This window comes from Saccostrea cucullata, unplaced genomic scaffold, assembly GCF_032062105.1.
Source record: "Saccostrea cucullata isolate Sc308-1 unplaced genomic scaffold, CSIRO_AGI_Scuc_v1 ctg391, whole genome shotgun sequence".
NCBI classification, from domain to species: Eukaryota; Metazoa; Mollusca; class Bivalvia; order Ostreida; family Ostreidae; genus Saccostrea; species Saccostrea cuccullata.
Genome location: NW_026938695.1, coordinates 550,846 through 564,987, shown reverse-complemented (window position 1 = coordinate 564,987; position 14,142 = coordinate 550,846). Strand labels below are relative to the sequence as shown.

The 14,142-nt window shown below is 31.7% G+C and overlaps 1 protein-coding gene across 2 annotated transcripts in view; it reads left to right on the top strand.

The window, feature by feature from the left end:
• LOC134250960 (kiSS-1 receptor-like) overlaps positions 1 to 14,142 on the top strand; it is a 69,324-nt gene extending 55,182 nt beyond the window's left edge. For both annotated transcript variants that reach the window (XM_062733322.1, XM_062733323.1), the window contains 3 exons: positions 9,403 to 9,538; positions 10,105 to 10,334; positions 12,861 to 14,142. In XM_062733322.1, the coding sequence (XP_062589306.1) occupies positions 9,403 to 9,538; positions 10,105 to 10,334; positions 12,861 to 13,280 (786 nt within the window). In that variant the 3' untranslated portion in view covers positions 13,281 to 14,142. The remainder of the gene's footprint in view (positions 1 to 9,402; positions 9,539 to 10,104; positions 10,335 to 12,860) is intronic.

The following is a 14,142-nucleotide window of genomic DNA, read 5'->3' as shown; positions in this document are numbered from 1 at the left end:
TATTGATTTGATCTCCTTCTTTTTAAATTAATAAATTTTTCTTTTAAGTATTTATATTCAGTAAAGTTTATCTCTCAGGGAAGAAGTATTTTATAACACTAAACGTTATACATAGATATTTTTCTTGTGAACAACGATTTTTTAAATAAGGGAGAGATACTCTAGTTTGCTTAAGTCTGTTTTTTCCTTTAATAAAAGCCGGTGTTAGATAATTAATCATAAAAAAGACATCCAAGCTAGACAAGTTACGCTAGAAAATCAATACTTAGAGATAATATTTTTTCTTCATTATTCATGAAGACATGGCGTTGTTTTCGAAGGAAATTCGACATAACAAAGCTAATTCGCTTCCCCAAAAATAAAGTAGTGGAAATTAGGGCTAAAAATAGAAATAATGAACGAAAGGAAAGAGGTACACGTAGAAACGAAGAGGATGAGTATGAAAAGCCAATTTTTTATTCTTCTTTGCAAATCATTGAGACCGTATAAATCGATGTCCCGTGTAGCAGTAGGTGCTAGCACGAAAAAGGTCCCTACCTGCTCAACGGTCGTAAGTGCCGAGTATAGGCAAAGTGTGTATCTCTCCACCGGCAAGTGGTAGCGTGTACATCTGAATCAAAAACTCTCTCAAGAAGGACGTTCAACATGGTAACTGACAAACAAACAAACGGACAAACAAACAAATCATTAACTTGTCGACAGGGAATGCCTACTCCTCCAAGGTATCTTGTCCCATCATATTGAACATGTTCAACATTTCATCAATAAAGTACTTCACGTTACCTGAATGAAATATTTTGAGATAACGAACAATATTCAAGCTCAAAAGTCCATTAAACAATACAAAATCGGAGCAGAGCAAACATGGGCATCCAAAAACATCAGAGGTGGAATAATAAAGGTAAAATCTGACCTTTTATTAAAATCTTACTGATGTGTGAAATCTTTACTAAATCAAAGTCTGTTTTCTGATTCTTCTACCAGATCATTTTTATCTTACAGGACTCAGAACTTAATATTTTCCTGTTAGACTTAGAACCTAGTTCATTAACTCAGCTTTAATTCTTGTAAAGATTGAAACCAAAGGTTGTTGGCATAAAGTACAATCTTGCTACAAGTAAACTTATACTTTGAGTTTTAAGCCTTTATGAAATACGCATGTATAATGCTCAGTTTAAATCTATTGTTAATGTCAGCAAAACAAACTAAGCCAACGATAAGTCTCCACATTTTTTCCCTGTCATGTTTTATTTCTTTCCCTTCGTTCTTTGTTTCGATCACGCAAAACGTGAAGGCATAAGGTCGATAGAACATCATTTCGAAGACACTGAATTAGGAAGTCATGATTTATAACTACCAGAGGGAATTCAAACACATCAGATTATCAAAATCAACATTTTTTTCTCAAGACACGCTTTTTTATGGTTAATACGTGTGTGGTCCTATGGGTATTTTTGGTTTTATTCTGTCGTTGTTTGTAAAGCTTACCACAAACCAGTGACAAATTGTTTACTGTAAACATGGTTCAGATTTTTAATGTGATTGGAGCAAAGAAAGATGTTTAACGTGTTTAATTAAAGCATTAAAATAATAGGACACTTTCAATGTTCTATTAACAAATGCTTTAAAGCGGAAATATCAATATATTCGAATTACTAACAGTTAAGTGCTTTGCCTAAAAAACATTGAAAATCGAAGAGCATTTTAAAGTTATTGGTAATATAACAATATGTACAATGTTTTAGTTACTGGAGTAAAATATAAAGTCAATATCAAGGATATATGTACTTTAAATGATAATAGTTTCATATTTGATATATTAGAGCAAAAGACGTTAATATTAAACTAACAACAAAATAAATTTTGTGATTAACGTGTTGATTTACATGCATACCTATCTATTGTCAACTTCCCTTACCTATGTAACAATATCCTAAAGATGATTCAAAACCTTAATGCTTGCTTTACGTATGATTATTTTAAAAACTAATCAAGCTATTTGCAAACAAGTGGATGAACAAGGATTAAACTGTCCTTTTTGAAGTCATCAATTTCCAAGTTCTACAGCCCATTTGATGATATTGTCACTAATACAATCTTTTATTAAGGGGATTGCTGGTAACATTTTTCACACTTATCGTGAGGTCATCATAAACACATTGAAATGTCTACGATTTCCCTCGGTTTTCTGAAGCATGTTAAGGGACACATGGCGGCTGTTACACGTTAAAGGCAGAGGATGTTTAACATTTAAAGTGCAGTGTGCAAAAATTAAAATATCACGTGACTGGAAAGACCGCCTACCGAACCTACGGTTACAGGGATGTTTATTCTCCCACGCTCTTGGCATCTGATGTTTTAGAAACTCATATTTACTTGGCTCTCTCGCAATCTGTATTGTCTCACTGGTGATCTGAGCTTAATTGCTGTTAGTAATCAATGACAGAATTCCTAATCCTATTTTTATGCTAAAAAAATAAATATAACTGAAGATAATTTACGATTGAAACATAATTAAAAATAAGAAACAAAGATGAAATATGAATATCAAAAACCTGATGTATGACATAAGGGTTAATGATATTTATTTTAAGAAAAAAAAAATCTAAAAAGAAAAACAAATAGCAGTCGTCTTATAATTAAACACTCACGCAAACACACGTTACAAACACAAATAACCCTCTCCACAACACACACTAAATTTAACAAATCTAAAGCCTTCAAGAATTATTTTGTTCTCCAAATCGAAATCTTCAGTCCTATTTCTGATATATTTAATATACCTTGAAACAATCACGAATCTGGATTGATATCCCGGGATTCCACAGGATATTAGGCCTCTTGTTTACTGTCCGTGATCATTTGCAGAAGGAAATTGACGTTTTTACAACGTTTTGATGATCTTGGACCAACATTAATCAATGATGCATGTATTATGTATGAAAACCAATACGTGTCATCAAGATTAATATATCTAAATAAAATCAGGAAATGTAAACCTGATATGATCACGATTCAATAAAAGAGGCAAAAGTTTTTTTGTAGAATAAACAAACGTTTCATAAAAGATTAATATCTGAGAAGCAATGTTGTAATAAACAGACCTTGGAGAACATTTGCGTTTATATTATATTAATATATTTAAACATTTATGATCCTCAATTGTAAAAACTTAGAAATGTCTGTTGATTTGTTTGTTGTTTGACGTCCCTATTGAGTATTTTTCACTCATGCCCCCCCCCCCTTTATGGTAACACTGACCCTGGGGCCTTGAAATTCACAAATCTGGAAAATTAGGGCCCTTGCGCAACCACTTGCCGTCGGAGAGTTGCAAATCTTGTCCTATACTCGGCACCTAGTGTCATTGAGCAGCAAGGCATGTTTTTCTTGCAAACACATACTGCGGCACGGAACCTCTGCTTATACCGTCTCATCTAAAGGTCCGGTCTCCACGTCCCACAGAGAGATTCAAACCCACGACGTAAGGATCAGTTCCTTACTTTGCTTTAAGAGCAGACGCTATAACCACTGCGCCACGGAGTCGACAACTGGGGAATGCTGCAAAACTGATTGAGAATTGACCAAACGTTTAAATTTTAATGGTACAGACGCATGCCTTATTCGACCAACTTTTCCAAAGTTAAATTACAATTCAAAAATTATAATACTTACATATAAGACTTTAGCTAATTCAAATCGAGGCAAAGGTGTAAATGGGACGATTAGACTGGACATCCTTAACCTTGTATTCAAAGAGATTTTCTTTATGACAAGTTACAAATTTGATTCCAAATATGTCAAAAGTCGTTACTTGATAAGATACTAGAAAACCAAATCAAGAGAGACACACAATGATTTAATCCTCTTATTTATCAGCATTATGTTGAATAAACTACATTTTTTCTGCCAGATGTAAACGGGAATTGTTGCATGCGTCTGGCCCTTCTTAATTAAAAAAAATCATTCCCGCAAAATCATCAAAATCATTCCGCATTTTCTGCAAAGAACAAGGTAGGCCACAATACAGCCCTTAATTTGAACCAAAAACTGAAAACACGCTATAAAAATTCTGATACTTTGCAATGAACTGAGAATTTTTTTTTTTACAAACCAGATTTCGTTTTGAATGTAAGAGTGATTGTTAGGGAGAGGCTATATAAGGGTACATGTGTACCAAAATGCTGCCATGTTATGCCCTAACTTGGCAACGCTTTAAAAAGGTCCTTAAAAGGCCCGAACTGAATAATAATACCAGTACACAGGTAATCTCAAAAACTGCACCATAAATCCATTGTTGATCTAGAAGTTGCATGATAGAATTAATATAAAGATAACGAATAGTCAAAATGCACAAATTCCGTTTAAACTACAGAAATTGGAACAGAGCAAAATATTTTTTAAAAAGCATTTTTTAAAAAGCATACAGACATTTATATTTGACTCTCTTCATTTGTGCTGTTTAAGTTTTAACATCATATATTTCATTTCATAAAATTGTTGAACTGAACGTAAATGTTACGAAGTTAAACTAATGTTTGAACAAGCCATCTAAATAAACTGGACATTTATCACATTTTTCTTATATTCATCTCTGTTCTGATAAATAAAAAACACTCTTGACCATCTGAGATTTTTAAATACAAAACGTGTGAATGCTGTATTGTATTATACATAACGTTGGAAAATTTGAACAAATAAGCGTGGATTTTTAATTTAGCGCATGAGGTAGATCAGCAAGCTTGTGTGGTCATGTTTTCTGCTTATTATCAATGAAAGTATGAGAGGAAAAATAATATAGAAAAATGAAAGACTTTTTCATATAAATATGAATTTCTTTTCTTTCTTTTTAACCAACAGTGTTGCCGTTGATTTCTTAGAGAGACAATTCAATTAATTCCTTTCCAAATGTAACTCCTCCTTAGGTTCAAGTTCATATTGACAGAAAATCTCACCCGAGACCTCATTTTAACTTTCATAAATATCACTAATTTTAATTTTGTGAATCAATTATATTTTGACGACAGATTTTGCAAAGTTACAAAAAAGTGAAGCTGCTTTTCTCCTTCATATCGTGTGTACTATGAAATCTCTAATTTTCGTTGGGGTTTAATTTTCGTTGTTTTCGAGGTAGGGTGAGACCCACGAATTCATACCCACCACGAAGTGTAAAATTTCATATGTACAACTACTAAAATTTCTTCATCCACTAAATCAAATCCCCACGAACCAATATTTTTTCCTCGAACCACGAAAATTTGACCCCACGAAAATATGTGACTTCACAGTACATTTCATAAAACTACCATTCATCAAACGATACAAATCAGGAACAGGGCAAACGCGATTCTCTCTCAAGAAGAAAGGAAATTACACTACAACTCTACATTTGATTGTTTGACTGACTTTTCTTTGTTTTTTGCTTGAGGTCTCTATTGTGTTGTTTGAAAATTGTTTTTATATGACACGTAAACACTAATACCGGTACGTGTAAGTAACTTTAATTTGGAGTTTTATTCAGGATAGTTAAGTACTTTAGTAGTGAGGGATTAATATCATGCCAAGATCAAGCTCTTTCGAATGTTTTAGTTTCCCAAACACAGTAAAAATAAGTACCGATGTCCAACACTACTGCTGTTTTACTAACTTTGAAAATAATCTCACAAATTAAGCAAAAGTTAATAATGAAATTGCTGTTTGATTTCAAAGATATTCCTCCACAAAGATAAAATGCGAGGCACATAGCTATTTTTATCATCCAAATCATCAAGTAGGTTTCAGAAAATTAATAGGGCAAAACCGAGGGATAGGGACTCCATTCTTTGTAATTTAGTCCATCAAATTACTTTTATTCATTATTGAAGTGTATAGGGTTGACAGATCAAGTCGGGAGGTCGATAGAACCTGGTTTATATCACTCAAAGAACGATTGTATCAGTCAATTCATGCTAATTGTTACTCTAAACATTAATTTCTAAAGTGACCGGATCCGCAGTTAAAAGTACGGTTTCTATTTCTTAAATCCCAACGGACGTCTATCGTTGTATAGGAGTGTTTTTTTTTCTCTAAAAAGCAATCTTGTTGATAACCCCTGTACTTAGTGGATGATACTTATTCTCTTATAATTACAGTTACACATTCCTGTTTGAAACAATTTTTGTTCAAAGATCCATCTAATAATCTTCATTTTGCTCCGAAATTGTTCAATACTGTGCTAAAAAAATGTGTGTTTTAAATTTTGACTAGTATGAAATATTACGAAATATTACTTCAGAATTTAATCTAGACTACATTGATAATGTTCTGGTTCACCAATTTTTTTTATTTTAATAAATAAAAATGATCGATAGAATTATATGAAATAAGTTTGAGAATATTTCGTTCATGAGATTTGATGAACATTTGTGGACGTAACAATATTATATGAGAAGAATTAAGGGCAATGTTAAAGGTATTCATTACGACACTACAGATATAGAATATATCTCAAAGAACACAACAATATACAGTCTATTCGAAATATCCATGTTTTTCGAGAAATCGAGACTCGAGATACTAAAGTTCAATTGTAATCATATATTTCTTATTAAAATCAAAGAAACATCAGAATACGAACTAGATGTTTTAAAGAAACTATCTGAATTTTTTTCTCTTAATTATCTTCATCGCAAGGAATGGCAATACTATTAATTTTCTTCTTTCACTGATATATTGATCTGGAAAATAAAATCAAAAGAAACAAATACTTAATCACGTTAATGATACGTACTGAAAAGGGTTGCATAAAAATTTTCACTGTATGTTTTAATATACTGTTTTCTTTTACCAAATAATACGAGGGACCGTCCTTTGCTTCATTTTCTCTATAGCATTTAAAAATGAAACCGATTGATTTTTGGTACTCAAAAAGGGCGAGATTATCCATCACGAAATGTTCTTTTTCTTATTATTTGAATGATCCTATTCAGATGGTTATTGTACTCTTGGGAGCCATTTTCATTAGAAAGAATATCAAGTTCTTTGCATATTACTCAAAGTTGTTAATATTTTCCGTTTCTTTATGAATCAGACTAACAGGCACGCGATCAGAAAAAAGACTTAATAAGGCTTTGGATATTAAACAGACTTTTTCTCCTTTCACTGAAATCATGATATACCTAACGTTTCTTTATTTTACAAATCATTTCTAAAATAAAGTATCGGAACTGATGACAATATTCAATGCTTTGAAGTCTTTTTGGCGAGGAACATAATTTGAGATTCCACCAATAAGATTTCATTTGGAGAAACATAAAACGACCATTGTTGAAGATGGTCCTTTTATCAGTTCCAATGTGTATAGGAAAGAGAATAATGGAAAGTAATGTGCACATGTAACCCAAATGCTAAAGAAAAAAATTGAAGTATCAATGTTTATTATAGGAAGGACCAAATATGTGTCCTATCGACAAATGAATTAAAAGGTGTTGAATGGCACCTTGTAAAAAAAATCTGTAAGGAATTTCGGCGACACGATGTATTTCTGGATAAGAGATGTTTATCAGTTTTACATACAGACAGTCCCATCGATATAATACCGTTTTTCAAAAGATTGTATAATTAGGTACTCTTAAAAGAAATTGTTTGTTTCTTTAAAAGGAAAACATTTCAAACTTCAAATAGCAGCAGCATATGAGGATTTTACACATAGACCTGATGGAAAAAGTACAGTTTTTTCCTACTGATATTAAATATTTCATTTTATAATTTTATTATTAATTGATAATATTATTTATTGGTTATAGAAAAAGTTTCTTGCGATAAATGTTACCAATAATACTAAGGTACAACAAGTGAGCGAACTTTTGTAGACTTCAAGTTTTCGGAAATTTTTTTTATTTCATTTATTTTTTTATTTATCGTATTTCTATTTATTGGTTAAAGCCAATTGAGTCACGTGATATAGCATATTTCATCATGGTATGAAGTAATGGAGAGATCTGAAAATACTACAGAATTAAACCATTCCATCCAGTTGACTGTTTGATAGCTAGAATCGTTTTCCCAGGCCTTTCAGTGAATATTCATTCGACACGTTTCATCTCATCCTTTTAAAAAGTTGCAAATGACGCAAAGCTTTCTTGTGAAATTTTATTTTGAAACTTTATTTTGAGAATGTTTCATATTTTTAGCCATCTTAAGAAATATGTTTTTTAGCCATAAGAAAAAATATGCATAAAGGGAATACATGGCATGGCAGACGTCTTGAATTGATTTAGAGCTTAAATCTTGTAACGTGTACGCCTGGTATATCTAATATCACTCTTGCAGTATTGAATATCTGTGTGCTGGTATTAGACAAAAAATCTGCCTCATTTAGCAATTTATAGGAGCGAAATTCCTTTCAGCGTCCCTGTTGATTGAGAGTCGTTACAAGACCAAAATTTGATCAGGGATTGATTTTGACGCTGTGTACACCTTCTTATACAAATATTGCATTTGCAATTTCCGAAGTTGATATTAAAATATATGGTTTTAATACCCATCCATAGTCATGAAACCTTAAAATTGCAAATTTGATGTAAAATCCAATCTGCAAAGAAATATTAATATGCTTAAAATTTATGAATTTCACAACCTGTCAATATTGCAGTTTTGTGCACTAATCTAATTTTGACATATTTTATGTGCCATTTTTGTGATTTAAAAAAATCGTTAAATTAAAAATTAAAAGGATACAGTATGTAAACGCAGGCTGCATGAATTTTAGAGCATAATTTGAAATTGCAAGATATAAAGCTTTCATATACATTGCAATATTATAAAAACTTTAATTTACTTTTTAAAAACTAAAATACTATAGTTTACTATTATTGTATTTAAGTTCGTAAGAGGTATAAGAAAATGAAAATTAAGGACCTTTTAAAGAATGTTTTATCTTTTAAATTAGATGAGTATCTCGACAATATAAAAGATACATTTTTTCAACAAAGGTTATTGCAATATCACTGAAATTTATTGAACAGGGCATGCTTTTTCCCTATATACACCTGATCCCAGGTCAGAGGGTCATTGTTTTATGTCTTCGTATTATGCCCACATATCTATATCGTTTATACAAGAAATATATAGAGATAACGAAACGTATTCAAACTCAAAAATCCATAAAACAAAACAAAATAGAAAAAGAGCAAACAGGGACCTCCAAAACATCAAAGTTGGGATCAGGAGCCATGGTGGAGTGAGCATCCCCTGCCGACCGGTCACACCCGCTTTGTGCTCCTTGTATATCTTTTAAGATCGCTTACTGTACCATTTTTACAGTACTTTTAGAGAATTCTGAAGATAAAACAAATACAAGCTGCATTTATTATGAGGCTGTTCCCCATCCGTGTTCTAATAATGGTATTCGACGTATACTTCTAGGTTACAGTCCATGCTACCTGTTTGACGTTAATGGCGATGACGATAGACAGATACCAAGCTATCGTGTATCCTATACAATCTATGAACTGGAGAAACACTCGGGCTTCAACTTTCGTATGTCTGGGAGTGTGGAGTGGTAAGATAATTAATTGACTAATGATTAACTCCAATCTCTGTCAAAACTCGAAGTTTTAAAGAGAAGAGACGTATTTACAAATTTTAGACTTTGCAAGATTTAATTAAAAAAGGGTTTATTTTATTGGGGAAGATATTTTGGTGGTACATATATGAATATTTATGAAGTGGTAAGATAGTTAATTAATTGGCTAATAATTAACTCCAATCACTGTCAAAACTCGACCAAGGTTTTGAAAGAGAAGAGACGTTGTCTTTACGAATCTTAGACGTTGCAAAATTTAATTGAAGAAAGTTTTATTGACTTCAGAAAGATATTTTAGAGGTTCATATTTAAATATTTACAAACATTATAATAAAATTTTACTTTTCAAATCATTTTATTTTTATATGATAAATTTTTGTCACAAGCTCAAATAGCAAACAATAATTAATTTTTTTTATACTTTAAATTATCCGTTATCTTTACCTTTAATTTATATTTTCAGGTCATTTTATTTTTTATTATAATTTTTGGCAAGCCCAAATATCGAACAATAATAATAATGTTTTTTTTTTATTTTAAAGTATCCATCATCCTGTCCCTGCCGTTTGCCATTTTTCACAAGGAAATGCCAGATAGAGAAAATGTCACAATATGTGGGGCAGATTGGCCAAACACGACCATTGACAAAGGAGCTACGCTTGCAGTCGTTATGACGTCATACGTTATTCCACTTGCGGCAATCATTGCATGTTATTCAAGAATATTGCTTCATCTATGGAAAGGCGGATCTAACGGGAGTTATAGACAGGCGGTGAGTAGTAGTCAAATTTAATTCAATTTAATTTTTGAAAAATGCATTATCTCTTACTTACATCACTGTTGTTTCTAGTAAGAAACTACAACCAAAACCAAACGAATATATTGAATTGCAAAAATACATAATTTCATTTTCAAATGGAATGTTTCTCTGGGGATTTCACTTCTCTTTCAGTTTGGTCTCAATAAATATTTTTTAAAAAGGCGGAATTAGAAAAAAAACACGGAGTAGGAGTTTTGATTGAAAAAAAAATTTCACAACTGCGCTTTAAATTCTTCTTGAGGTTAAAACATTATTGCATCACATCCCAAAAACAAATGTAAATTTTCAAAGATAAAAGAGTGCAGAGAAACTTAACATTAAAACCTAATTTCAGTATGAACTTAACAATGTAGAATCAGATTCACCAGACATCAATAACAATATTTTTGTTGCTCATTTTTGATCCTACGATATATTTTATATCTTTAACAAGAAAAAAAATATCATAGCAACACAAACGCTATCGTGGATGTACTACATGTATGAGTAATGAATGCCATAACGAAGTAGGAGTTTTGATTGAAAAAAAAATTTCACAACTGCGCTTTAAATTCTTCTTGAGGTTAAAACATTATTGCATCACATCCCAAAAACAAATGTAAATTTTCAAAGATAAAAGAGTTCAGAGAAACTGAAAACCTAATTTCAGTATGAACTTAACAATGTAGAAAAAAAATATCATAGCAACACAAACGCTATCGTGGATGTACTACATGTATGAGTAATGAATGCCATAACATGATCAGTGTCATAACATGATCAGCAGCTAAAAAAGGGCATTGTACTTTATAAAATGACTATTAATAAAGTACAATACACATTTTTTAGCATCTGATCATGTTATAGAAAATCATTTTGAAAGGAACATGACAAACAAACATGTTTTGAAAAAAATAAAAAACATTGAATATTTTTAAAGAAAAGTTTTGGTAGAAACGTTTGACGTAAGAATGACGTCATGTTCTCTTAGACAAGAAGCAGGTGTCTGTTACTTGATTAACGTAAAAAAAACAAATAATTCAATCTGTAGAAATCCTTTTTTCCCTGTTAAGAACATCGTTAATGACATTATCCGCCAATAACCCTGAGTTCCTGTCGTCGATCTCTACGCAATGGCGGGCTTCCGTTGCTTTGTTAAAATTGATAAATGGAGATACACGACATGACGTATTGGAAGTAAAATCTAAATATCTCTCGGTCTGGTGTGAACAATTCGGAGATTATTGATTAGGAAATGGACACCTTCCGTTGTTGATTCTATATGAAGATCTTTTTGTGGATCCTTGTAAATCACAAATGAAACTGATTTCAAGTTTGAGACATCTTTGACTCTGAAGGATAATTGTTTTGGTTTTTGATTTCACTAATGGTAAAATGTTTCTTAGACATTTTTTTTTCTTCAATTCTCGCCAATTTAAAATATATCGTCAAAATTATTATTTAACTATATTCACGTTCCATCATTACATAAAGTTTAATACGTCAAATAAATACTTTGAAAAACAATATTTACAAAATACCATTGCTACCCCCCGATATTGAAAATGTGTCTTTATATCTAGTAAGTCGCCAAGCCTAGCTTAAGGATTAATAAACACACATTTCGTATGTTTGACAAAAATTACATTTTTTCTGTGGTTATAAAATAAATAGTAAATCTGTGCTTAAAGAACGAATTAAATTTTACCTCTAGAAAAAATAATTCATTGCATTCAATAAACATTGTACATATTGTATTATATACTCTGATATCAATTTTATTTGTAATATGTAATGCACATATATATACCAATGTGTCCTATAAAACATTGAATACATGTATGTAGAGATAACGAAAAGTATTCAAGCTCAAAACTCCATTAAAACAATACAACTCAGGAGCAGAGAAAGCAAATGAACCACATAAGTAGGACCAGGTACCATGAAGGATTGAGCATTCCCTGCCGACCGGTATCACCCTCCATATACTTCTAGTCATGATCGGAAAATATAATTGAAGAATGTTAACAATTTAGTGTGTAGAAATGATCTTAACAATAATTATGAAAAACGTCAGTCAGCATTTGACCCAATGATGGATTGTATTTGCTGACGAAGTCAATGTATCGACTATAGAATTTACGAAATCATGACTTTAAACGAAGACTGTTGATATTTTAATTTCATCAGCTTGTTTGTCAATAACTTATCTTGTTTTATAAATTGTTTAAACGTATAGCATGCTCTTGCACATCGATCGAATCAACTGAAATACAAAAACCACATATACAAGTGATATAGGTATACATGTATTGAAGCAAAATAAAGGGAAATTCCGATTTTTAAATATTCAAGTAATCACGTCAATCATAAATTATTCTTAACGTCTTCTTCTGTTTAACACAGAGAGAATTAACTACAAAATCGCTTTTTTCAAAGTTTTTTTCAGGGAAAAAAAGTCTATGTTTAAAATCATGTCATTTTCTGTTTTCACACCAGAATGCCAATGGAAGTGTTCCCTTACGAAGTGCAGGGCAATTGAGGAGGAAAAAGCGTGTGACCCGGATGGTAGCCATTGTTATTCTTCTGTTCGCCTGGTGTTGGCTGCCAATACAATTCTTCACATTGTGGTATAAATTTGATCCAAACTTCCCCCAAATCCCCGCTTTATTAAAATTCAAAATATTTGCTCATACGCTGTCATATGCTAACTCCTGTGTGAACCCCTTTGTATATGCGTTCATGAACGAGGGTGTTCGAAAGGCCTTCCAGAAGAAGTTTCCATATGCCAGTAAATATTGCCAATGTACAAAATCAAACAAGGAAAACAATCCGGAAACGAGTACAATGATAGATAAAGCTGTGATGACGACGCGCGGAGGCGGAGAAAGTATGGTTACTACGCATTGTTCATTGTGATTCACGTGTTTGTGTTACGATAAAAAAAACAATTGACAAAAGATAAGTAGATAATAATCAAATCTGTTTTGAGACTTAACGAGTGGAAGAAACAGTCTGGCTACCACGCATTGATCATTGTGATAAACTTGTATCTTGTACAATTAAACGTTGGTCAAAGCCTTAGACATAGCAATCATAGGGATTCAAGGAGAAGCAGGGAGTAGTTTGGCTACCACGCATTGTTTTCATGATCTGCGTATTACTATTACAACAAACATAGACCGACGTTTATAATTAAGAAGAATGATAGTCATGTGATTTTAAGAGGGGGATTTCAAAATAGTCCGATGGACTAGCCACAAAGAGTTTTCATTATCATTAGCCAAATCAACTTCACATACAAAGAAAATTCTAATTAGTTTATTTTCAATAATGGGATAACCATAGTTCTAGTGTAATGCTTTAATTGTCTTTATATGTCTTCGTCTTTGGCTCTTTAAACCTGAAAAATATAATTTAACCATTCGATGTCACGTAAAAATATCAGCTAATCTGTTTTATCATAAAAACTAAGTTTTTTTTATTTAACTAAATGTATATGTATTTTGTCATTTTTGATGGTAGGAGCTATTGTCTAATTATTATGCGTTGAAAAATAATGTATATGGACATATATACGTATTATTTCAAGAATAATGCGAAATCTACGCAAATGATTTGTTTCCTATCAACTATAAAAAGGAAATTATCTGACACTCATTACGTTTATTGAATCTTAAATAATCGATGAAAACATGAATTTTTGTTTGTCTTCTTTGATTGAGACCTTTCAAGCTGATGACGGCTCTACTCTAAAGACCAGCAACATTTGAACCCTGTG